The sequence below is a fragment of the Agelaius phoeniceus genome, chromosome 5 (genome assembly GCF_051311805.1).
Source record: "Agelaius phoeniceus isolate bAgePho1 chromosome 5, bAgePho1.hap1, whole genome shotgun sequence".
Classification (NCBI taxonomy): domain Eukaryota; kingdom Metazoa; phylum Chordata; class Aves; order Passeriformes; family Icteridae; genus Agelaius; species Agelaius phoeniceus.
The window spans coordinates 30,656,448-30,683,821 of NC_135269.1; the positions used below are offsets into that span (position 1 = coordinate 30,656,448).

At 37.8% G+C, this 27,374-nt stretch overlaps 1 protein-coding gene and 1 long non-coding RNA gene across 2 annotated transcripts; one reads left to right on the plus strand and one right to left on the minus strand.

The window, feature by feature from the left end:
• Positions 1-17,467, plus strand: EPYC (epiphycan). Its single transcript, XM_054632085.2, has 6 exons — positions 1-168; positions 10,622-10,775; positions 13,263-13,421; positions 14,047-14,249; positions 15,840-15,935; positions 17,182-17,467. The coding sequence occupies exons 1-6, from the start codon at positions 1-3 to the stop codon at positions 17,350-17,352; spliced, it is 951 nt and encodes a 316-aa protein (XP_054488060.2). The 3' UTR covers positions 17,353-17,467.
• LOC143694047 (uncharacterized) lies at positions 15,238-26,944 on the minus strand. The gene is made up of 3 exons (XR_013182222.1): positions 26,794-26,944; positions 15,780-15,940; positions 15,238-15,449 (listed from the first exon to the last, which is right to left on the minus strand). It is a non-coding gene; the product is annotated as an uncharacterized LOC143694047 (long non-coding RNA).
• Between the last annotated feature and the right edge of the window lie 430 nt (positions 26,945-27,374).

Below are 27,374 nucleotides of genomic sequence, written 5' to 3' on the forward strand. Positions count from 1 at the left end.
ATGCAGACCTTTGTAAATGTTTTTTTGGGATTTTTTATCTTCAAGTCTGTTGTAGCTGCCCCTATCAGTGATACCATAATTTATGATTCTGAGTTCTATGACATACCACTTGGAGAGCTGCCTCATCCTTTTGCCCATGATGAAAACAAGCAGTCTGACCAAGTAGAGGTAATTAGAACTTAATTTATTCTGTCTTTCCAAAGTGCATAAATGCAGTAGTTACTGATCAGGTTTTCTTTGCCATGAAAATACTTATCTGACAAATCTACCCGTGGTTTCTATTGCCTTTGCAGTTCATTCACCTTTTCCCTAACTTACAAACACAGACAAAATATATTCTAATTGTTCTGGGCTTTATTTGTGGTAATCTTTAAGAGTAGGTGAAAGGTGCCATGCTTTCCTCAGGTCTCCATGAAATACCCCAAATTCTGTTGGAGATTGTCATTGTAATTTATTTATCTGGGTGATGCATGGAGGCAGTTGAGACAAGATTTCCAGCATTTCCCATTAAATGAGGTTGTAAAATGCTGTTTCCTTAGGTTTATGTTCACTAGAAGTGTGTCAGGCTATAAATGCTAATGTTTTCTCTTGCTGCTAGGAAAGTGGCAGAAGGAAGAAAAAAGAAAGGGAAAGCATTTGAATTTAAACACAGGAAAGTAAAAAAAAATAGTGAAAAAAACCTGTTGAAACTCTGATACAGTACAAGTGGATAAGATATGTCACCTGTAGAAGCAAGGGACTCCACTTCTTGACTTAAATGTTTCCTTCCTCTTCTACAATCCTTTATTTCTTTACAATTACTAAAAGGCTACATTAATTTTTTTTTCACCCTGCTGATTAGACATTGGCACAACTTCCCTGAAGGTAATATAAGCACTCTGTGATTCAGGATTGTGTGTGATAGAAGTTTAGTAAAAAATATAACATTTAAATAACATGGTATTTTCATTTTTATACATAATGTTTTGGTGCTTTTTCACATAACAATGCATAATTCATGAAAATACAATCCTTTGAAAGATTCATGATTACAGCAGGAGGGACAGGAGCTCTTCTTTCATCAATGTGAAATAGAAATTGGATAACAGCTTTGAAATCAAAGGACAGAGACAATTTAAGAATAACTATACTCCAAAACAGGAGAACTGAAGAGATAAAAATAAAGTTAGCACTAAGATCAGAACCTTATAATTTGTAGGAAATAAATTTTCAGTCTAAGAGGGATTGAGAAGAACTTTGCTGCAAGGAACTTACCTTGCCTTTGGCCTGTTTCCCTTGTGCCACTCTTGTGCTCTACTTAATCCTGTTTCAGCTCACTTTCCTGATAAAGTCACTACCAATTTTAGTCCCTGTGCTCTATTTCACATTGATTAATAAACCACGGTTTCTGCCTCACTTTGCTCTTAGAAATGAAGCCTTTATCATTCCTACAGAAATTACTTCCTTCCCATAAACGGGAGAAGTTATTTTGAATGTGCCTCATCACTGAGTTTTTCTCATTCAAACAACAGATTTCTTAGTAATGCATTTAATGGTAGGTGGGATTCTCCTGTGCTGTGCTCTCTCTGTGAGGTCCTATAACACCAAAACATGGGGTGGCCCTTTCCAAGTTTCTGAGTGAAGGATAAAGCAAGGCTTTGATGTTCTTTTCCATCCAAAAGGAAACTCAGGATGACTGATGTTGCACCCAACATGAAAAGATACGAGATCCCAACATGGATTGTTTTTTCTAGAAGGCATGGAATAGGCAGAGTCAGGGTTGACTGGTAAGCTTCTTTTCCAGAGCAGGATTATCTTCCATTACTGAGCTCTTCAGACAGCCTTTTTAAAATTCATCAGGTAAAGTTCATCCAACACAGCAGTTGAACAGAGTTTTGTTTTGCATATGGATGGACCTCACTGTGAGAGCCTTATTTTCATAGATGTTTAGCCAAAATCTTTTTTTTTGCTTACATTCCTAATACCATGTACCACCCAAGAGAATCCTAAGCATTCATAGTTCCCCATATCCCAGGAGATATGAGTGGTCAGGGCTGTAGAAATCAAGCAAATTTTATAGACATGTCAGTGTGCTATTTGATAGGGCATGTCAGTCTTGCAAGTTACATTTTAATCACTGATATTACTGATGTCACCCAAGTTTTAAGCAGAATATGTTTGATTCCTTGATTGTGGTTATGACTTTACTGCTTAAAATCTTGTTATCATAAGGATGTGAACAACACAAATGGATCTATGTGTAAAATATTTATTCAAGGTCACAGGTTAGTTTTTATTATGCATAGTTTGCATGATGAGCAATACCACAGAGACCCAGACAACCAGCAGTCCTTCAACAGATCTAGCCTGTGTGCAGTAACTCTTTAAGACTTGAATTTCCATTTAGAGTTCTGAATCATGTATTCAGGCTATTGAAGCAGTGGAGAAAAAACTCAAATAGCATTTTCTGTTGTTGCTGTCTTCAATTTAAGATTTGAAAATCCAGTTATGTGCAAATAGAAGCCATTCTGTTTAATCCATTTTTAGACTCATTGGCTAAAATGCAAACTTTAGCAAGGTTGTGCACCCAACTGATTAGCAGAAGGTCCAGGAAACTGACAAGTTCTAGTACCTCAGATGCATTCAGATGTTACTCCTGATAATTTCAATGTGAATTGAAGTAAAATTAACCTGTGCACCTCAAGGAGTTAAACTAAAGCACCTGTGTCAACATGTCCTTTTCCAGACCATTAGGTACTGTAATCACACATTCAATGTTTAATCACCAAAGTGTGGAAAGACCTGAAGAAAATTAGAAAGGGATTCTTTCCACTCATTCTATCTTAAAAATTAGGCTTGGCATCCCAAAACCATGCTCCAAGACAAGAATGAATCATTCTCTTTGGATATCTGTTGAGGTGGGTTGATCTTAGCTGGCTACCAAGGTGACCATCAAAATGCTTTCTCACTCCCCCTTCTCAGACAGACAGGGAAAGAAGTCAAGGTTAAAAACTTGGGAGTTGACATATATGCAGTTTAATGAAGAAAAACATAGGTTGCATGCAGAAGCAAAGGAAAACAAAAGATTTATCCTCTACTTCCCGTCAGCAGGTAACAGCCAAACACTTCCAGGGAAGTAGGACTTGAGTACGTGTAGCAGGTGCTCCTGATGACAAACACCTTAATAATAAAGCCTACCCCCTACCCTCACTGTCTCCTTTGTCTCAGCTCTTATTGCTGACCAGATACCATATTGAATATCCCTTTGCTCACCTTGGGTCAGCTGTCCTGTTTCCATCCCCTCCTGAGATCTTGACCACCCCTGCCCTACTGGTTAGAGAGGAATGTTGGAGAGACAGCCTTGGTGCTGTGCCAGCCCTGCTCAGCAGTCACTGAGCATTATCAACACCTTTTCAGCTGAAAACACAAAGCACAGCACTGAGGAATGCCATGGGGAAAGTTCATTCCACCCCATACACCTATCTTCCTCAAATAACTTTTGATGAACCCTAGACATGTGTTTCAGGCTTAGTATGAGAATTTATAATCTTAATACAGTTAAGTAAGGGTGACTGAGTCCAAGTTTGCTAATTCTCATACTCTGGAAGTATGGTTTCTTGTGTAGAGTGTATGTGTGTATATACACACCCACTTCATTGGATTGAAAACATTTTTCTGAAAACATTTCTAGATAATGGTTCTTGATGTTCTTCACTTGAATTCTATTTTTGTCACAGATTTTAGAATAATCTTAAGGCTGGGAAAAGTTAGTAATGTATACATGGAATACTTTTTTTAATGCAAATATTTGCATGGGGGAAGTAGTTGTAGCTGTGAATTACTTGTGAGTATTGCACTGAATCCTCAATCAAAGCTACGGATTGTCATGTGTTAGGTGACATTATAGATTATAAAATCTATGGTTTCCAAGATCCCAGGTTAGTGAGACACAGAAGACCTAGCTAATGCCTTGCATCCAAATGGAAATTAATACTGGAACAACTTAAAGTAATATATCATTCAGAAATACAATGTGCATAGAGACATTAAGATAGCAGTATGAACTCTTTCACAGATAATGGCTAAAAAAAGGCTGAGTAAAAGAAAAGCCTATTATCAAGGAAAGAATTCCAAGGTCCTCAAGGAGAAATCTACAGCAAAGAAATGTCACTGTAAGTGTACAAGCTTTGTGTTGAATTTATCTTCTGAAACAGACAGTAACAGTATAAACATGAGCTGATGTATCTCCTCTTTTCTTTACAGTTCATTAGTATTTTGAATTAATATTTATATAATGATAGAGTCCAGAGGCCACAGTCAAAACTAGCTCTCCTAACTGCTCTGAAAGCATATACAAAGAGAGATTTCCTTCTTTAAAATGAATAGAATCAAGCCAGACTCTCAAAGGAATTATTATGTGAGCTTCTCACTTTTTGCCTCTTTGAAACTAAAACTTTGTTTGGAAAATATGTGCGAAAAACAAATTGCGGAGAGAGATTTTTATGTACATCAGCTACTAATGCCTAATAAAATAGCACTGCAATTTTATCACAGTGTCTGTCAAATATAATCAGTCAATTTTTCTTTAGGTAGGAAAAACTAAGAAAAATAAGAAGCAAAAATACAGGAGCATCAGGAAATTATTTTCATTGCTAAGATAGGCCATCAGTGAGGCTGAAAAGCAAAGGAGCACTTAATACGAATGGTTTGCCTAGCACTGAATAAGCAGAAAAGTAAGGGAGTTAAATACAGGTTGGTCTAGGTCTGTTTACACAAAAGAGGTGAGCTGTAAAATACGATCCACAAAACATTCAGAAAGAAATACAGTGGAAGTCTAATATTTGATGCATTTTGACTAGCATTACTTGATAGCTTGTTGAATTTGAATCAACTAATAATAGGGCATTTTGGTGCCTGCACAAAGTTCAGAACTTGAGTTCCACACACATATTTGCTCATGTCTGTGTGCATACACACAAACCATCTCTCCTGTTGGCATAACACACGTGAAGAAGGAGCCATGCTTGAGCAAGAGCTCACTCTTGCCATTCTGCAGAGTTGACAGAGGCTTCCACTGCTGTTCCAGTCTTTGTGGTCAGTGTCTGATTAAATAGGAGACTTCAAAGTGGATATACAATGACTTTTCAGAATATCACATACATTTTTAAAAAACCCTATTAATTGGTACAAGTAATGTACAAATCAGATGGCCACATAGCTGATCAGAAAACCTAACATCATTTGAAGCTTTATCCCTGAATAGGAATTTTTCTAGTTTTTCAGAAAGGTTTTGACTACAGGTCTTGTTATTCACTTGTTTGCAGTGACTAACAATTCCTTTTCTTTTTAAGATAGAACAACAGGAGAAAAGAAGTCTTTAAATGCAAATTTCAAGAACAAGTTTAGACCACTTTTGGATAGGAAAGCAAAACTCCCTGCCTGTGGCAAGGGGGTTGGAAATAGATGATTTTTATGGTCCCATCCAACCCAAACCATTCTGTGATTCTATGAATAACTTCTACCATAATTAGACATTTTCTTGTAAGCCTTTGGTAGTTTCAAAACAGCTATGGGAGAAACCAGTTCCTTTTGATGGGTCAGTGTGTGGAACAACTGTCCCTTCAAGGTTAAAATGCCTATTCTTAAGTTTTGCATTTTTATTTGTGTATTAAATCTATTTTTTTGCAGTAAAAGAAACACTGAAACAGAACACACTTCAGAATTCTTCTGTGGATTTAAACTTATCACATGTAATACATCAGGTTCGATCCTAAAATATGTTGTCATAAAATAGACACATAAAAAAGACACGTAAAATAAACTCCTGAGCCTCTCCGAGTCTTTTGTTTGTCTCACCTCTTTTACTGTCAGTGGTGAGATACAGATACCTAAAGAGCCCACCCTAAAAGGAATTTCTGTAGCCAATATCTGGAGCTGCTTTTCAGAAGTTTTGTCTCATTCTATACTGACTGTGAAGTGATGCTAATATAACTAAATACCCAGCCTATGGATGGCAAGCAGCAAGTTGGACTTTACCAATTGCATTTTATCACTTATGGATGTGTTCTGATTTCTGCATTCTTGACTTTTGTAACTTCCTGGTCTGAAAGTGCCTCTGAATTGGCCAGCCTCACTAAGTAATCTTTCATTGGAAATTGGAGTCACATTGGATAAATATAGGATAGGGAAAAAAGTAGGTACTCCATGCAATCTTAGGAAAGATATCACTGTCCTTTGGCATGTTCTGGGACTAATCTGCACTGGTATTTTCTAAATCTCTTGATTGATTCCAAAGACAGATTAGGGTAACTATTAACCACATAGATGGCTAAAGATAAGTGATGTGATGCCCCTTCAGTTTTTTCTTATGCCATTTATTAAAACTGTCTTGGAAGGCAGATTATTATTTGAAGACTTGTAGATATTGATGAGGAGGAACACATCTTATTGTATTTCTCTACAATGTTCTTCCTGCTTTGTGATTTTTCACAAAGAATATTTCTTAAAGTACCAGATGAAATACAAGTCCACTCCCTGCCTAATTCCAGGCTCCCATCTCCCTCCAAAAAAACCCAATGGAAAATAATGATATTAAGTGATATACAATCATTTATGTTTCAATTTTTTTATATTAAAGTCCAGTTGCCAAAAATAAACAAACATCTGGAAAATGAGGGATTATTCTGTACAGCATATAGTCCAAGAAACATCTTTGTCTTGTTAAAATCTCGCATGATTTATGAAACTTGTAAAAGATACAAAGCTGCATGGATCATATGACCAATAATGGGAAACAGACTTTTACCTTTAGGTCACTGGTTCAAGTCCAAGTTATGTACAGCAAGAAAATACTGATCATGCTCTTGGTCTGGTATGTAAAACACATATATCAATGAACTCCTACTCTGTTGCAAGTATAAAAATTGCAACATCATTAATCTAACATCAATAATTTTTAATTTCTTATGACACTCACAACTGCAGAACACTGAACAGATAAAGTTAACTATTTGGAACAGTTTCCCTAAACCCCAGACAAAGAGCATTTGCAGGGAAACTGCTGGGAGACTTTCAATTGTGTATCTGCAAATCTAGGTTAACATCCTACAGTAAGAAAGAGATAACAATGTAGAAATGGAAGTACTAGAGGTTAACACCTCCACTTGCTACCCAACAGCTGCAGTGATTAATCAACTAAGAACCCTCAGAAAGCATAAAGTAAATATAAAGTAAATAACAAATCCTAAGATAGTAAGTTCCATAAAGCATGCCCCAAATATGCGGAGAGGTGGCAGTCAGTGTAGATGACCCAAACCCCATAACAAGTGAAAGGAAAATTATCTTTGGTCTGAAGCCTATTTACAAAGACTATCTTGAAAATACTCTTCTACAGAATATTACTTTCAGTAGAAGAAAAGTTGCATATAAAGACATTTACAGATCTTAAATCTCTGGATTTAATTCTGAAGTTCAGAAGAGGGATTCTTATCTGATTTCCACAAATCTGGTGAAGAAGTAGCATGTGCAAGAACTTTAGTGCAGCACTAACCTGGGTCAATAAAAGTCTGGAATGTATCTCTCCCTCTAGGCTTCCTCCATTCGGAGAACATCTGTCCCATTTCCTTTGTTCCCAAAGCCTTCTTTTGATTTGTCCCCAAGTCCATTCCTGGTTAAGCTGTCTACTGTCAGTGCTGCAGATGGTAACATTGTGTATTTGTCTGCACAAAAGGACAAGGTACATCCTTACCCTTACTTACATCAACTCAAAGTTACTCAGTTCAGCTGAAGGTCATCTTGCTCATTTGATTACCTTGCATTTTGTGAACTTTGCAACTGTGTTGGAGCATTTTTATCCATAAACTCTAATTAGTAATAGCATTTGTGGCTTAGTAGAATACAACAAAAGAAGATACAGAAAATCTAAAATGTTCTTAGTCAAAATCTGAGCCTGTGTGGTTCAGAGTGCTTACTGGTTTTTTATTGCTTTCATGTTCTCTGTCTTCAGTGAAACTAATTGATATAAAATATTTGAACCTATTGCCATTATATAACCTAAATGAAATTATTTACGTACAAAAAAAATTAGATTTTAGGTAGTTATTAAGATGTTGTAAGGCAATCCAGGATCATAATCCTTAATACTGCCTGTAATTATATATAGCTATGCTGCAAGATAGTCTATTATGAGAGGTAAAGTGTTTTTTTCTGAAATTTTCACAGTTCATAGAGTCATAGAATTGTTTGTGTTGGAAGGGACCAAGATCTTCTACTTCCAATCCCCCTGCCATGAACAGGGACACTTTGAACTAGCCCAGGTTGCTCAACGCCCCATCCTACCTTGCCTTGAGCAAGGGACTCCATAACTTCTCTGGGCAACCATTTCCAATGCCTCACCACCCTCACAGTAAAGATTTTAATAATATATAAAAGTTTCAGCTTCAAGCCATTCCCCCTTGTCCTATCACTACATGTCCTTCTAAAAAGTCTCTCTCCAGCTTTCTTGTAAGGTCCCCTTTGGGCACTGGAAAGCTACTTTTCTCTGGGCTGGACAACCCCAACTCTCTCAGCCTGTCTTCATCTTCTTGGCTCTCCTCTGAACTTCCTCCACACAGGCCCATGTCCTCCCTGTGCTGGAGACTCCAGTGCTGGATCCAATACAGCAGGTGGGGTCCCACAAGAACAGAGTAGGAGGGCAGAATCACATATATGTAACATATTAAATATTAATATGTTACATATTACATATATATATACACATACAAAGAGATTCAAATAGGGATCAAATACAGCAAAGATTTGCCTGTGCTTGGAATCCAGATGTTAGGTGTTTTACTTCCTTTAACTTCTATAGTCTACATACAAAACCAAATTTTAAAAATTCCAACTATTTGGCCAGTCAATTACTTTTTACCTGTCTTTTACAATTATAATTTATGAACACTACTGTGATGGATTTCAACAACTGGTTCATCATGAAAACAGCAAAGAAAGCAGTAGCTGTGGGATGGTGTCAAAAAAAGAGATGCTTGGTCAGGTTAAAGACTTGGGATTCAATAGTTTTGTGGTGGTGTTGTGCTAGAAAGCTGCAGTGGATGAAAACTGAAGCAGAATTTTGGGCTTTGGTGCCTTTGCACTTGGAATAATGGTACTGTGACCAAAATTTCTGTATTTGGCTGTGTCTTAGAAAAAGACAAGGAATGCTAAATGCAGCACAGGGGTGCAGCACCTGCAGGGTTAAATGCATTACCTATTGCAGCCTGAATTACTGCTAATAAAGTCCAGGGCAAGGAAGCAAAAAGGGCCTTTGCATGGTATCCATAGATGCTTTATTCAGGCACCTGGTAAGATGTTCAGGTCCCAGGCACACACAGGGAGGGTCCAGGTTTCTCTCTATCCGAGGGGCAGGGGGTGAACTGGGTCTCGGGGCAGTACAAAGATGAGGGCCAATCAGGGAATAGGGAGGGAGTGGCTCAGGGACATAGGAACGGACATGGGAACAGGGGTAGGAGCCAATGGGGTCTTAACAGCTTTTTGGGTGAAGATTCTTCCAAACCCCTAAACTAGGGGATGCCCCCCAGGGTCTCCACAATTACCTACATTTTTAACAGCACCTCTGATGTGTGAAACCTTGTAATGATAGTAATTAATTGTCTTAGATTTAAAGAATAGAGTGCACTTTCAAAAGGGGCTCTGGCTCAGCTGAACAATACTGTTAAACATGGGGAAATGAAGATACACTGGGAAAGTAACTTGCAAAGATCACAGAACTGTCTGGGTGATTACAGAAAACAACTCTACTTCTTTGCTAACATAGACCCCCCCCCTGCAACAAGCATGGCAAGTCTGCAATACTCTTTTTATGAGAGGTGATGTGAAACAAGAAAATTGCTATACCTTAATTTTTATCCTGAATTGTCATATAAGAAAATCAACAGAATGCATTTTTAGAATTAGAGTTAACCTGACAGAATTAAATGCTTTGATTAGTTATGTTGATTGAAGGACAAAATAAGTTTTCTAGTTCTATGCAAGGATCTTCCAAATTTTATAAGTGTTTTAAAACCAAGGTTTTATCCAATATATCAATTTTTTCATAATACATAATATAGCTACTAATGAATGAAGTTAAGCAGAGTCTTTAACATATTAGAAAGTTATGTGGAGTTCAGAATTATTAAGTAATATTTTAAAATCATGTTAGTGTTATAAGCAGAGCCCGCACACCTATGTTGGATTTGGATTTGTACAATTTATAATTTTATGGTAAATGACTTGCACCTTTTTGATATTTCATAGCAAATTTTCATGTTTTACATACAGTTTATCAATTTTTATCACAAATCTAATTTATCTTTAAATAAATATGGAAAAATAATTTTTCTCATATATATTCTTAGTAATGAAGTATATGCATGTGTGCATACAGGAAAAAACTCAAAACACAGACAAAAAGTGAACAAGTATATTGGATTTTCATGAATTGTTTATACATCATCAGAATTCATTATAGCTCCGGATAAAATGCAGCTCCAGCACTACATCTCAGAAAATATGTGACCTCTAGTGGAAGAATATGAATAACTGCAAGAGAAACAGCTTCCAAGGGAAGTAAACAGTAACAATTCCTTTTAATTTTTCCTAGACAGATATTGGGACAAAACTACTGTCTGTAATTCAAGAGAGTTATTCTTCTGCACCATTGACAGAGGAAACTGAGGATGAAGCATCAACACCAAAATTAATTGATGGATCTTCAGCACAGGGGTCAGGGGTTCTTGGACCCCAGACTCAAGATGGTGAGTAGGAAAGAGAAATGTTTTTGTGTGTAGTGTTGATTTTGAGCAAGCCCATTTTATTTTCTTTTTTACTAAAAATGAAGTACATAGTTTCTGTATGTCTCTTACTGAAGAAAGAATCTATCTTGAATTCTCCTCCAAAGTCAGATAGGTGCTTAGTCAAAAGGTCTCCATACTACTTCACTGTGAAAACAACTGTGCCACTTGTTCCAGAAGATTTACAACTTGAAAATTTGCTGATGGTTGGAAATGCTACCAGTACTTGTGTTTTTGTCTTAGATTTCAATATCATTATCAACTGTCTTTACTTATAATGATTTGCTACATGTTTTTTATAAATGTGTTAATACAAAGTATAATTAAAATGCTGAAGAATTTTTGACCATGAAAGTTATAAACTGAAAAACTTAAGGAAAGGGAGCTACTTAGAACTTTTTAGTGGAGACAATTTTCAGTTCTTCTGACTATCAATAGTGAAATAAGAACTTTATAAATCTTGCAGGGGAATTAAAATTGCAAAACACAATCTGTCCCTCTCCCACACAAATTTCGCACTGCTAATTTTTGGCATTTGTCAGAAGCTCCTCTAAATTATAGTAGGTAAAGTCCACTAGAGTTATCAATTTCTGTGAGGGATCTTTGTGTTTTATGGTGATCAACATACAGTAACAGGAAAATCCTACTTTCTACTATGCCCAACACTACAGCTGAGTTACACAGATGAAAAATGAAATTTAAAAAAAAAAAACAACCCCAAACATAAACCCCACAGTTACTGCTTCCAAAATTGTGTATTCAATGAAGTTAATAATTCATAGCCTTATTTTGGTACATACTACAAGTGAGCTTGACCAGGCAAAAATATACACTGTCAAAACAAATAAAAATGGAATGAGAACCTCCAAGGAGATTCTAGAAAAAAGGAAAAAAAAAGGCCCATACATTTTTTTTCAAATTTGAAAATTAGAGGATTTTACATCATATACTGTAAATATTCTAAATGATGGTTTCTTTGTTTGTCAACATTTTTGAGTACTGAATGCAAATCAAGTAGTGCATCAACTAAAGAAATGCTCAAGACAGTAACACATCAAATCAGATTTCTCTTTTGTCTTTATTTTAGCAACATACTTTCCTGTCAGATGTTGCTGCTATTGACCTGGTACTGAATAAAAGACTACAAGGCTCAGTAACACTAAGCCAAGCTCATTTTTCTTGTTGTTATCTTTTTGAATTCTTCTTCTACCTCTGTTTTTTTTCAGTGTCCACCAGATATAGGTGAAAAATACCACTCCTCCAAGAACAAAAATAGGACAGGGTGAAACCCTTTCCCCATATTATGGTACTGTGTTGCAATACTATGAAAAAATGTCAGCCATCCTTAACTCAATATTCATTTAGGCCCAGATTTTCCAGAACAGTTCAAGGTGGGAATATTTTTTTCCCTGTATCAGACCTACTCTCTGCAGCCAATTTAATCTGTCCTGTGGAGAAAGTTAGGGAAAGCATGAAATGATCCTTATCTCTAGGGAAATTGTATTCCTGGATGTCCAAGTAATGATTATCACATAAAAATAAAAGAGTACTCTGGCTACTGGTTGTTTAATCTTGCCTCAAAAGGCACCTCAATAACCTACAGATAATTGGGGCAGATTAAGAAGGCACATCTCTCATGTGGCCACATCTGACCTGGAGAAAAAACCAATCTGCAAGAAAAACATTTTCGTATTCCTGAATTATCCTACTATTCTATAAATAACAAGAGCAAACCACCCCATCTGCTACAAGGGGGGTGAAAACATGAAACAGGAAAGTATTTCTATGGGATTAAAAGTTGATAAACAGATATGCTGATTTATACTCATAATGTATATTCATAATACACTCATAAAAGATGTATCAAAAAGTCAGTGTCGCAAGTGTTATAAGCCAGTTATTAAAACTGTTAGAGGGATGCCTCTGCCTGAATAAAGGTGTAAATGAGACCATATGCCAAAGTAAATAGGACGAATTCTATTTAATAGTAAATGTGAGGGGGAGAGAGAGAGAGGTAGAAAGAAATGTAAAAAGGGAGGGGGAGGAAAGAAAGAGAATGTCAGAGAGACAGATCAGGTAGAAAATATCATTCATCAGCTATTATTCCTCCATCCAGATGGAAGTGTACACCTGCTAGCTTAAGGGGAAATCAACTTCTGGCTAGTTGCTGTCACCAAATAGTCTATTATAGTCTGAGAAACAATTTATTAGAACAAGTTAATTGTTCTTCTAGGCACAGGGAGAAAAATAAATTCATTTTAAAAAGAATTTAATCACTTTAGTGTTGCAATTATATGGTTTGGTGATCAAAACAGAATGGGAAGTGAACTTTACCATAGACAAAGACTGATCATTAGCTGCTTATGTGAGCATTTCATTGTAGTAATTTATGTATGACTTTTATTCATGTCCTTTCTAAAAAAATGTTTTCTCTTTTAAATTCCTTGATAGGTCTTCCCACTTGCCTTTTGTGTACATGCCTAGGGACCACAGTCTACTGTGATGATCGTGAGCTTCATGCTGTTCCACCATTGCCTAGGAAAACCACCTATTTTTATTCCCGCTATAACAGAATCAAGAAGATCAGCAGAAATGACTTTGCTAACTTAAGTATGGATACCAGTATTATTGAAATCAGCTTTAATTTTGATTATTTATGGCTCATATCAACCAAAAATATAGTGATATATTTTATATAATGTTTGATTATGGCAAATTTTACACACAAATACACATGCATTTTGTTACTTTGGAGGATAAAGGTAGATGCAGATTCTCTGTCAAACTTTTGAATATTTTAGATGCAGATTCTCTGTCAAACTTTTGAATTATTATAAATAACAATGATCATTGATCTTCTTGCTGTTACTTGCAATCATCTCTATAAAAGAAATAAAACTCCCCAAATATTCCATTTAATTTTGGGGTTTTTATTTAATTGGAAAAAGGGCTTGAGTGTATTTTATAAAGAAGTCAATATATCAAATTTCTTACATATAGGAAAGTGTTGAAATAAAGAAATGTGGAACAAGGTAGTAGAAAATATATTTATTTCCCTTTAAAAGTGTCATTTTTCCAAAAGATAATAATTTATAAGGTTCCCAAAACATACAGAAATCTTAAAATTAAACTTTGAGGTCTTTCACTGAAAGATGTATAAAGACATAGACAGAGTTTTTTTTAAATTTCAGGAAATACATTCTTATAAATCTGTTGTATTCTCTTTCTCTGCAAGACCATTTGAAGAGGATTGATTTGACTGCAAACTTCATATCAGATATCCACAAGGATGCCTTCCGAAGATTGCCCCAACTTCAGGAGTTGGTGCTCCGTGACAATAGGATAAGGCAACTCCCTGAGTTACCATCTACCTTAACATTCATTGATGTTAGCAAGAACAGGCTTGGTTGCAGAGGGATACCAAATGAGGCATTTAAAGTAAGTTTGGGTGTGATGGGAAAATATTTTCTTCCTCTCTCCAGAGGATGTGGTTAGAAATGCAGCCTATTTTCGTAAGAGAGATGTTCCAGTCCTCCAATCACCTTTTTAGCCCTCAAATGGACCTGCTCAAGGAGCTCCATGCCTCTCTCTTGTCCTGAGGAGCCCAGAAGTGGACACAGCACCCCAGATGTGCCTCACCAGGGCTGAGCAGAGGCGCAAGATCACCTCCCTTGCCCTGATGGAATGCTCTTCCTAATGTACCCCAGGTCTCCATTGGCCTTCTTGGCCACAAGGGCACTGGTGGCTCATGGACTGTTGCCCACCAGGACCCCCAGGTCCTTCTCTGCAGAGCTGCTTCCCAGCAGATTGGCCCCCAGTCTGTACTGCTGATTATTATTTACCAGGTGCAGGACCCTGCATTTGCCTTTGTTGAATTTCAGACGGTTCTTCTCATCCTATCTCTCCAGCCTGTTGGGGTCCTTCTGGAGCACCGCATGTCCTTCTGGGGTATCAGCCCAGCTTTGTGTCATCAATGAACTTGCTGAGGAGGCATCTGTCCTTCCACCCAAGTCATTGATGAACATGTTAAACAATACTGGGCCCAGCACTGAACCTTGGGATAAGGTTCATAAGTGCATAAGGGGCAGACCTCCCACTGTACTGTGCCATTGATTATTAGGTCCTTCTGGGATCTGCCTTTCAGTCAGTTCTCAATCCACCTCACCCTCCACTCTTCCAGTCCACGCTTCCTGAGTTTGCTAAGAGTATAGTAGGAGAGAAAGTACTGAAAGCCTTGCTGAAGTCAGGGTAGAAAATATTCAGTGTTTTCCCCTCATCCACTCTGGTAGTTGTTTCATTTTAGAAGGCAATCAGGCTAGTCAAGCATGATTTACCTTTAGTGAATCCATGATGGCTACTCCTGATCACCTTCTTATCATCCCTGGGGATGAAGATGGATTCTGGAATGAGGCGCTCCATAACCTTTCTAGGGATGGAGGTGAAGCTGACTGAATGGCAGTTCCCTAGATCCACCTTGCCCTTTTGTAGATAGGGGTGACACTGGCTTACCTCCATTCCTCAGGCACTCTTCCTGATCCCTGTGCCCTTTCAAAGACCACTGTGAGCAACCTAGCTATGGTGTCTGCCAGATTTCTCAGCACTCATTCCTCCAACAAGTCAAGGGAGAAAATTATTTACCTTTTGAAAAGAATGAGAAATGTATTTTTAACTCAGGCATTTCTTATACAATTATAATTTGCTTCAATACAATGCACTTCTGCAAAATTTAGTAGTCTTGTCACAAAAGATAAAGGTAACAACATCATCATTAAAATTACATCTTTAATAATTCTGTAGATTTTTGAAAAACATTTTGCCCTTTATTTTAACCTTATCAGCAACATTCTCAGCCTATACAAATCAGAGTTCATTACTGTCTTTAAATTTCTGTCTTTTCACCATATCATGCTGAGACAAAATGTTTTGCTAACCAGACGTGCTCATTGCAGTGATAGATTTCAAACTTACTTGCCAGAGATTTTCAAATATATCTCTCATTTCCTCCTGTTTTCTTCCATATTCCTCTAGAATCTGGATGAACTGAAGCATCTTTATATCACTGACAATAACTTGGATCACATTCCATTGCCACTCCCTGAAAGCCTCCAAGCTCTTCATCTTCAGGTAGGCTACAAAAGAAATGGCTCTTTATATCATGCTCAAAGTATATGCACAACTCAGAAGGGCAAATATTTGTCTTGTAGTGTTTCTTCTTTTTATCCAAAGGTGTTCTTCCTTGACTAAACAAGCTTTGGGAAACATAAAATTAACTAGTGATTGCAAGTCTTTTAGAGAAGTAAAATTTAGCTCTGCTAAGCATTAATTTTCAGAATTTTTAATAAAATATTTTTCAAAAATCAAATTCTAGAATTACTATGACCCAATAGTTTCTTTCTAAATCCTTCCTTTTAACCTTTTCCAGCTCCGTTTTTTTCCCTTTATCTCATCTTGTACCAATTTACAGTTTTGTTTATCAGATGTTTTTACTTATTACATCATACAGAAAAAACCTTTCAGTAAGCAATGTAATGTGCCTCAGATCATTTAACCTCGATCTTTTAGTAGGTAAATTGATTGAAACTCTCTGCATTCTAGCTGACTTCCTTTTCACCTGTTTGTGCCTGTAAATTAAATATTCAGTGCTATGTGCTACAGAAAAAAGTTAGTGAGCAGGACTTTGTCCGTACCAATTTTTCACTAGCAAAGGAATGGAGAAGGAAACAATTTTCAGCCCTCCTTTTAGGTAATGAGCTTTTTAGTCCCAGTTTCCTGAAATGCTGAAATTCCAGCAATTCATTGTTGAGAATGGTTTGCTTCAAGAATGGAAGCCCAGTGAATATAAGGCATGTAAGAGCAATTTAAATCAAAGGAATAAAACCAAATGCATTAAATTTTGCCAGTACATATACAGGTATGAATTAAACTAATGTGACAGGGCTGGGGAGAAATAAATTACAGATCAAATTACAGAGTTGTACCTTTGCAGATTGAGGCATATTAAGATGTCAGGATGATAATTATGTTTCTAGATTTTTGGACTGGCCTATTGTGGATCAAATTTGTCTTAATATGGCTCTTCTCTATAATCTGGAAATGAAAATGCTCTGTACTTCTACCAGGCTCCTCCTTCAAAGCCTGTCTCTGCTACATGGTTTGAGTTACTTAGTTCTGAAATTTTGCATTGGCCAAGAAATTTTCCCCTGCTTGGAAGATTTCTCTGTTGATGACTTGCTGCCACAATCTGGGCCCTTGAGTTCAAGCAAGTATCTCTCTACACACTGAAAATACATCCATAAATGGTGTTTCAGAATAAAAAATTACTTTCAGGTAACTATTCTGATAGGTCCTTTGTTTGCTTGTTTTCTTTTAGAACAACAACATTCAAGAGATGCATGAAGATACCTTCTGCAAAAGGAGAGATTTTACTTATGTGCGTAGGGCTCTTGAAGACATCAGGCTGGATGGCAATCCCATCAACCTGAGCAAAACACCTTATGCTTACATGTGTCTACCCCGTTTGCCAGTTGGTAACCTCATCTAAGCTACATCAACCTAGATGAATTTTTAAAAACATCATTTATTCAGGAAATATTTCTGTTAATATTGGAATTTATTTTACTGAGATACCGAGAAGATTATGAAATGCTAAAAGACAAATCCATTATCTGCCCAACTGCAAGTTATTTAGCAATATCAAGAAAAATACTTTACTACAAAAACAATGCAAATACAACATTTTTTGCTAAATTGTTCAGATCTAATGTATGAATTCTAAATTTAAATAATTTTTACATATTAAGGTCTAACTATTATATGGTAAACAAAGAAATAAAAATAAAATTGTGTACACCATTGATTATTTACTGGGTTTTATTTTAATTAAATATTATTTTCTCAGAGATACATCTAATTTTCTACTTCTTTCCTTAAAGGTCCCTTTATTTTGGAAAAGTATTAGCAATATTCCAAAAAACATGTTTTCTTCAGAAAACTGAATCCTTCAGATTACCCTTCCATAATCTATCTATATTTTTGCAGCAATAATTTATCTTTGTAATGCTGATGAGATTCTTGGTAAATCCTTTTAACTTGGGATTTTTGGAGTGATGCAGCTATTTCTGCTGCTGGGTTCAGAGCTGGGAAGCATACAGGCTTACCTCAGCAGCACAATCCATTGACCAGTACAAATGCTCCTTCAGCCACAGACTCGACTTGGGAGACCCATGAGAATCTCAAACATGTAATTACTTTAAGTTACAGGGAGTTGATGTTAAATGTCTATTTTCTAGTAAATATCTCACTGAAAGTAAATACATGAAGACATGTTCTGTAGAAAGGCTGAAGCTATCAGAGTTCAACAGGGAGACAAGTAATGGCATTAAATCAAACTCATAATTATGAGGATTAAGCCACATGTCTAAAAGACTTTCTCTTGATGCAATGAAACTGAAATGGCAATGTAGTTTGAAAAAAGTTATAAATGCTTAGTCAATATGGCTCTCCAGTAAGCACCTTTGATACCTCACTCAAAACTGATCACAGATAAGGGAGTGTTATTAGCTAAATGGGCTGCTATAGAAATCTTTGATTTGAGGAGATCCCCAAAATAACCAGGAGATAAAGAATGACTGCAGAACCTGCTATAATTACATTGTGGTTAATGAAAGCACCAGTCTGCCTCTTCTTACATGGAGTTTGGGATCACAAACTGTACCTGGGATAATATCTAGGGGTCACCTTGATCAGGAAAAGACTGTGAACCTTCCTCTTATTTTTTTTGTTTAATTTCTCTGTGGAGCTGTGCTCAGAACTGTCAATATTCATAAGCAAAGACTATAGCTATCTAGAAAAAAAGGCCTTAGGCAGATTTAGTTTCAGTCATGTAGAGCGTCAGCTAATCATTTCATGGACTGCTACTGCCATCGTGTGTTGAAAGATAGCGACACTTGAAATCATACCAACGCCTGACACTAAGGGTAGATGAGACTTGTCTTTACTTGGTTGGTAAACTCGACCCTATGCACTGTTTTTTTTCCCTTTCATCTTTAATGAAAGCTGAAGGAATGGAAAACTCTTTGATGATAAAAACGAAGACCATATGAAATGGTTTTGCTTTTGTTTTTGTTGAGGGAGCTATTTGGTTGGCTTTGGTATTTTGTTTGTGGTAGGAAAATCTTTTTGTATAGCATACTGCAAAACGATTATTCTATATTTTTTTAATTATAATTATTTTATTTTGTATTTAAATAAGTAGACTATAAATGCCATTAGAACAATTTATTGCTGGGCATGATACTATACAGATGTTCTAATTGTTAAGTACAAAAATTCAGAGTCCTTGATGATATCTCTCAGCAAAAGACAAACACAGTTTCTGGTCTAAATAGTATAAATGCATCACTTACTATGAAACCATAAGCCTGGTCTGACAGTGTCAGTGGAAGGACAGGAAGCCTAAAATAATAAATACCTACCTATTCCCAGCAACAGAAAATGTGCAAACTTCCAAAGACAAACACAGCCCCAAAAACCCCATCCTTATCTTTGTGTGGTGAGAATGAGGACACTCTTTTCTTCAACATAGCTGTCATCTATAGAGCTTTTTCTCTCACCATAACAAACACACTGGGGTTTTTGAGAAGCCTGGTGTAGGGGTAGATGTGTCTGCCCGTGGCAGGGAGGTTGGAACTAGATGATCTTTAAGATTCTTTCCAGGCCAACCATTCTGTAGTTCTATGATTTATTAGTTTTTATTCTGTATCACAAAACGCCAACAAGAAGGATGCTACAAATAGCATCTGGTGTTATGCCAATATGCTGTGTAAAGAAAATTAATCTTGAGATAAGCCTGGTATCTATCTTTCCACCTTCCACACTGAAAAATTAGGAATTCATTCAACAGCTGACATAAGGGCTGGACACAGAATTTTGAGTCAGGAGGGTGAGAAAGCCTTTTTGAAGGTGCTGATTTTCTGTGCCAGCTCCTGACAGCTACTTAGTCCCTCCACATCCTTCTTCACCAGGTGCCCAGGACAATTTTCCCTCAGTGCCACGAGGTGTTTGGAGGGAATCACAGAGTAGGGCTGGTGATGCTATCAGGGCTGGTGATGGTTTCAGGGCCAGAGACTGGATTTGTTCCAGTGAGGCCTGGCCTGGGCCTGCAGGGCCCACACGGGAGGGCCCCCTACTGACTGATGGACTGTGCCCTTGTCCCCAGCTCCATGTCACTGCCAAGCACCACTGGCTCCTCCAGGCAGGGCGGCATGGCAGACTGTCACAGAGTGCCCACACAAAGAGCCTCTACAGGACAGCAGGGTGTCAGCATGGACAGGCTCCCTCACCGGCCTGCCAGGTAAGCACCCCCATGGGGCCATGGCTGCTGGGCCAGGCCGCAGCTGGAGGGAAAGCCAACCCCCATACCGCTCCCCCAGCCGTGCCCTGCTGCTGGCTGCCGTCACTGCTGGGCAGTGCTAGAAGGCACAGCAAGGTCAGGACAGGGACAAGAGACCAAGGCAGGGCCACCAAGTACAGGCAAAAGACATGCTTATTGTGCTCCTGTATAGCAACAGGGCTGGCAGGGGCAGGAGGCAACAGCAGGAATGGAAGAACAGAGGCAGGAGACACGTTAACGGAGACAGTCAGCGAGGGCAACAGAAAAGAGAGAAGGACCTCATGGAGCAGAACCCCTGTGCATCGTCCTCAAATGGCTGTGAGAGGCATGGTGGCCAGCACAATGATCCTGTGCATGGACTGCAGCAGAAGCAGCCTGGGAAGGCACAGTGGCAGGGTCACAAGTGCAGCAGGAATTGGAAGCAACAACCACTACAATGCACTGAGCCCCTCCAGCAAGACCAGGCAGGCGAGCAGAGCGGCAGTGATGAAAAGAGCGAGCTGCTCTGGAACGCAAAGAAGGGCTGCTGGATCACAACCTCACATCTGCCAGCAGCAATACAGCGAGAGGCAAGAGCGCGCCTCCGGCCCATGAACCTGGCAGGATACCGCCTGCCAGGGATGTGCACGCCCCACAACACCAACCAGTACTTCATGGGCCACCGCGAGTACACAGATGAAAGAGAAGCGGCGGTGGAGGTGTCTGGAGAAGTTAGTGACTGCAGCACTGAAGATGAGGATTTCCCTCTGATGGCTGCTTTCCCTTCCACAGATCAGTAGGCTGAAGGCACATCAGCAGAAGAGGAAGAGGAGAGCACACAGCCTGCCTGCCAAGACTGCAAGTGCCAAGACAATCTTGTGTGAAACCCAAACCAGAGGGACAGCACAAGGAAAGTGTCTGACTTGTAAAATCACCAGCTATTAAGAGCAGGGAACTGTTTGACATTCAGCTCCCTAAATAAATATATATATTTGTATACTTCTAACCCTGCTGCCTACTGTCTAATGATTCACATACACTAAGAGAGGCCTGGCAGAACCAGAAGAAGGTTAGCATTGCATATGCCAAAGAGGTCAAAACTGTTACCCTAGAGATTTATTTTTAGAGACCCTTTGTTCCCCTCAGATACATATATCCCGTTCAGGAAGGTTTTTTTTAAGTTATACTGAAGTATTATAAATATTTTATTATTATATTATATATGTATTATTATTAACATAATATTTAAGTTATTTTGTTATACTGAAAAGAGAAAGCCTAACTAGATGATGAAATTTCAAAAAATCCCAAAATGGTTTTCAGCAAATGTGATGGTGTTCGCAGGGGTCTTAGGATGAAGGAAGAGATCTGACTCCATGTTTCAGAAGGCTTATTATTTTATGATAAATATTATATTAAAACTATACTAAAAGAATAGAAGAAAGGATTTAATCAAAAAGCTAGCTAAGAATAGAAAAGGAAAGAATGAATAACAAAGGCTTGTGTCTTGGACAGAGAGTCAAAGAGCCAGCTGACTGTGATTGGCCATTAATTAGAAACAACCACATGAGACCAATCAAAGATGCACCTGTTGCATTCCACAGCAGCAGATAATCATTGTTTATATTTTGTTCCTGAGGCCTCTCAGCTTCTCATAAGAAAAAATCCTAAGGAAAGGATTTTTCATAAACTGTGTCTGTGACAAGCAAACATCAGAATGGAGGCTTTTTGGGCATTAAAAAAAAAAAGAGAGTACTTGATAGATAAATATACTTTTTGCCATAAACAGACACTACAACCTGTTTATTGATGACTGAAGTCTGCATTTGCATATATACAAGCAAATTAAATGCATCGCAAAAATAAGAGAAAGAGAACAAAAAAAAACCCTTTAGATCACAGATCATGCACCTTGACCTGTCATGAATGCTCATGTGGTTTTCCTTTTAGAAGATGTCAAATACAGAGGGTTGGTGATATGCCATAGCTTTGCTTTTTAAGGTGGCTGAAATTATAGCCATGGACACCATCACAAATATACTACTATTCCCAAGAGTCAAATCTCTTGGCTTAAGAAGCTGCTTGAGAGAGAATGATGCTGATGTAGTCTGGGGATTTTAAATGGGGAGAAGGCAAAATGTTAGTGGGAAAGGCTATGGATCTGATCCTTGTATTTGTAGCTAAAGATGAGGTGCCCATAAGCCTTTTTTAACTTTGGTCTAAGTTGAGAGAAGATTTAAAACTCGGTTTGTTATACAAGTATTAAATTTTTCATGCTTCTGGTGAAAAAAATTGCTATAAAATAAAATTTTATAATAAAATCAATTAAAATCAATATTAAATACAATGTTGCTGTTGGTATTGATAGGCTTTCTATGCAAAGCAACTATATATATTTGCATATATAAATAGACATATTTAAATTTCTTGAATCCTTCATAAAAGTAAGTGCCTACCTAGATCTGTGGATCTATTTTTCTTCTTTAGCCTTTTTTCTCCAAATAATTTTTTAAAGTCCTAAATTCTGCTCCTGAAGTTCACCTTTATTCTCATAATGCCTTAATACTTTTTGGTCTTCTTCCTTCACACTCTTCTTCACTGCTAGCTAATAGAAACCATCTTAAACCATTAGAATTTGGACAATTAGCAGGATGCAAATCTCTTATTTGGCAGAAAGCCTCGTTTTTAGCTCCCATATCCTGTCATAGCCCTCAAGATGATATCCTGAACTGTAATAAGATAGGGTGGTGTTGAGAGTGAGAGGGAGTAAGAGAGAGGCAGTAAAGCAAGAAAAGCTTTGATATGTCATAAACTAATGAGCAGAATTTTATGCTAGACTTATCAAACCCTTGCTTAATTGAAAACCATGTAATTAAATTTATTCCTCAATCAGTATAATTTTCTATCTTTTTACTGTCTGTAAAAATGACTTCAAATTCACTAATTATGAATTAAAAAAATTTGAATAAATGCAAGGTTTATAGTCTCCTTATAGTATCTCCTTTTGCTATATTTTTGTCTTTGAAAGACAAGAAAAACCTTCATAAAACTTTGGGTTATCAAAAGGGATCTTGATAGATTGCAGCACTGGGCAATCATTAATGGATGAAATTTAACAAGTACAAATGCCATATTCTGCACCATTGAAGAGTAATGCTGGGCACAAGTATAAACTGGGACAAGAGTGGCTGGAGTAGCAGCCCTGCAAGAAATGATACGTGGGTGCTGCTGGGCAGCAGGCTTGACATAGGTCAGCAGTGAGTGAGCCCTGTCAGCCTAGAGGGCAAAAGGCATGGGGTGCATCAAACACTGCATGACCAGCTGGGAAAAAGAGGGGATTGTCCCACTCTACTCAGTGTGGGCTTACCTGGAGCACTGTGTGCAATCCTGGGCCCCACAGTTTGAGAAGGTTGTGGAGATCCTTGAATACATCCAGAGGAGGGCAACAAAGTTGAGGAAAGGGCTGGAAGGCTGAGGATTTTGGGCTTGTTTAATTCAGTGAAGAGGAGGCTGAGAGGCTGTCTCATTGCTTTCTACAGCTTCCCAAGGAGGAGAAGGTGCTGGTCTCTTTTCCAGGTATCCAGTGACAGGATGCATGGGAACAGTTTGAATCTGTGCTAGGAGGGTTTAGCCTGGACGTTGAGAAGCATTTTTTTACTTAGAGGGCAGTCAAACACTGAAAGAGGCTGCCTAGAGAGTTGGTCGAGGCACCAGGCCTGTCAGTGTTTACAAGGCATTTGGACAATGGCCTTAACCACATGCCTTAACTTTTGGTCAGCCCTGGAATGGTCAGGCTGGTGGACTAGATGATCATTGCAGGTCCCTTCCAACTGAAAATACTCTATTCTATTTATTTCTATTCTATTCTATTTAGTTGGAAGGTTAACAAGAACTGCAGCATCACAACAACAAAAAATAGAGCTTCCCCAAAGGCATTTCAAATGTAGCTCCCAAGTATTTTGCATTCTAATTCAGACTGTTTCTATTCCAATTTTCTTACTGTTTTTTCAATTGAAAGATTAAGATAAACATCTTTATTTTCTTTTATGAATAAGAAAGATTTGTTCAATTTATTTAATTTTATTTTGTAATGGCTGAATTTATATTTCAAGCAACATCAGTTAGCATTCAAAATTCAGGAAAAAAATTGGCTTCTTAACTCAGAAGTTCTTTAGTCAATGCAATATCAAGGCCTTATAAAGCTGGAATTGCTGATTCCCTTTCTCTGTTTTGTTATTACACTAGAAAAGATGACTGCACCACAGTTAGTACCAAATATTTATCATTTTGATACACAGCCAAATGAGTTCAAATTCTTACAGAGTATTTTCTCCATTCACAGTGTACAAGTTGTATGTCATCTTTTTGAGTTCAGTGGTGGACCACTGACACTGTACTGGTCACTGACACTGTACAGGAGATTGGTTTAAAGACTAAAACAGTATAAGACTCTTAAACTCTATAACTTGAAAAGTTATAAGGTTGAAATGCCTTTCTTCAAAATTCTGCCATTATTTATGTATATATTAAAAAATTAGTCTTTTAGAAGTACTTGTATTCTGGCAATAAAACTGTTTAAATTCCAAGATTTGGATATCTGACTTTTTCATCTCTTTCATCTGCTTTTGTGATAAGACTGGGAAAAACAGCTCTGGATACTGCTCAATGATATGGCAGAGAATGGTTTAAATATTGAATTTCTGTCTGAAATACTTCTGAGGAAAACCAGCTTATTGCACTTTTAAAATCTTCATCTTCTGACAAAAGAAGCTACAGTTGTTAGAGAAGAGCTGTTCAGGAATATTATTTTATCTCAAGACCATAAGGAAAAATTTGTGGGTTTTTAATTTACTGCTGTGAATTGGAGAAATAGAAAAGATAGAAAGTAGAAAATATTCTTTTAATAGTAAAGAGTCTGGGTAAATTCTGTTAAAGGGATTGATTGATTTTAATGGTACCCCAAGATGGTATCAGTTACACATATGAATTTCTGTGAAAAACAATAGCTGATAGAAAATGACAGTGTCTTCCTCCCCTCTCCCTCTTTTTTTAGAGAAAGAGTGTGCTCTACAGTGCTCTCACAGCTAAGAGGATGAATCAACCCTAACGTTATGGCAATACTTTGAATTTATCCAATTTATCAAACTACAATTTAAGTTCCCCAGACAACCAGCAGCTAATAATTTCAAGTTATCTAAATACTTTCAAAGTTGTGGCACATCACCAGAAGGCCTCCCAAACAAAACTTTTTAGTATCTCCCACAATACACACTTCCTAAAACAGGAATTTATTGTGAACTGTGTCTTAACAGGTATTTCTGATGACATCTGATGGTATGTAAAGATCAGCTTGGTGTTCACACTAAAGAAAGCTCATTACACAAAAATCTAAATCACTAATATTTTTACTGTACATAATTAAATATATACTCAATTTAGTAATTGAGCCTGACAGAATATTGCTATGGAATGCCATTAATGGCAGTCTGTCAGAACCCAGGACATTCCTCTGGCTGCCCTGGGGGACTTGAGACCCTGGCAGGTGGCTCAGAGATCTTGGCACGGAGTCAAAAACACCTGTGCCTTCAATCTCAGCCCATGGAAAAAGTTACCAACTTTGTGTGAGGATTTACAAGCCACAAGAGTTTGAGTAGAATGTTAGTGAATTTATCACAGGATGAAAATCTAGAATTTTGGGGATTTAGAATGGAGGTTCAAGAGGCAAGATGGAGGAATCTGGGCATGTCCTGTCCTTCTTGTCCTCCATCTTCTGCTGTGATGGTGGCACTTCTGCATTAGTTTAGGAGAGAGACAGACTGTCTAATATAGGTGATAGGTTTTGGAAAATTATTGTAAATAAAGTACACTTAGGTTTTAGTATAAAAAGATAACACCACCCCAAGGGTGGTCGGTGTGCCACGAACTGACCTGCCAGACAGACCTCTGCAGGTCAGAAAAAGAATGTATTAGATAAGAACCTTGAAAACCAGAGCCAAAGAATCTGGTCTTCTTCTTCGATCGTGGGGCTGGGAAAAAAGACTCTTTAATACCTCAGGAGCCATTCCAGCAACAACAAACCCAAGAGCAGTCCACAGACCTGGCACTATCTCTCTATTGCACACTAATGAAGAAGCAAGACCATTTTTACTACTCCTTATATCCTAGCAGTGTTGCCTGACAAGAGAGACCCATTCTTCATTCACCCAACAAGATACTGACAGAACAAGTGAGGCCTTTCTGCTCCTTCTCCTTGGGAGGAGATCATACACCACCAAGGCGGTGTCTCTTCCTTTCCATGGTCTTATGTGCCAGAGGCCAGAGATCAGGGTGATCAGTGTTTCGTTTTAGGTACTGCATGCAAAGAGTGGCGAAATAAAAGCTGAGAAGAACCTTGCAGCCACTAGTTTAGCAACTGTAAAGCCACTAGTTTAGCAATTTTGGTAAAGAGCAGAAAAGGCTGAGGCAGATCTTACGAACGTGTGTGAACATCCAAGGAGGACCGGACAGAAGACAGAGTTGGAGATTCTTCTTGGTGGTAGCCAAGTGGTGACCAGAAGCAAGGGGCACAAAATGAAATATAAGCAATTTTGTGTAAATATGAGCAATACTTACCACCTCAGTGAGGGTGGACAAACACTGACTCAGAGAGGCTGTGGCATCTCCATCTCTGGATCTTTAAGACCTGTCCTGGGCAACCTGTTCCAGCAGACCTTGCTGTTTCATCACTGAGGATCCACAATCTCCAAATGGATGTCAGGCTCAGCCATTGTGTGATTCTGTAAGCTCTTTACCTTGGCTGTATTTTTGTCCTTTAGCAACACAGATTAGTTGCTAAGCACTACTTTAGCAAATCTGTGATTCCACTAAAAAAACAGTTCCACACCATTAATTGAGAACATAGTAATTCTCCCTTGCATTTACCTTCCTACTGATCATGAATGAACTTTTCAAAAAGCAATAAAATTCCCACAGGAATTACAGTTTAAATGGGAGGTATGGCTTAGAATATACATCTGAAATGTAAACATTAAACAAATTATGTCACATAGACTTAGGAAATTGCAACGTTAAGGATATGCTTAGAAGAAATCAAAACAATGCAAACGGTTTTGGTTAAGGTTTTTTTGTAAATGACATATCCACATGATTTATGCTTTATTATGTATTAATATCATTACAAAAACACAAGAATG

Coding starts and splice junctions, on each gene's coding strand:
- EPYC (XM_054632085.2), top strand. CDS start 1: ATGCAGACCTTTGTAAATGTTTTTTTGGGATTTTTTATCTTCAAGTCT. Junction 10,776..13,262: donor TGGACCCCAGACTCAAGATG/GTGAGTAGGAAA, acceptor ATTCCTTGATAG/GTCTTCCCACTTGCCTTTTG. Junction 15,936..17,181: donor TCCAAGCTCTTCATCTTCAG/GTAGGCTACAAA, acceptor GTTTTCTTTTAG/AACAACAACATTCAAGAGAT.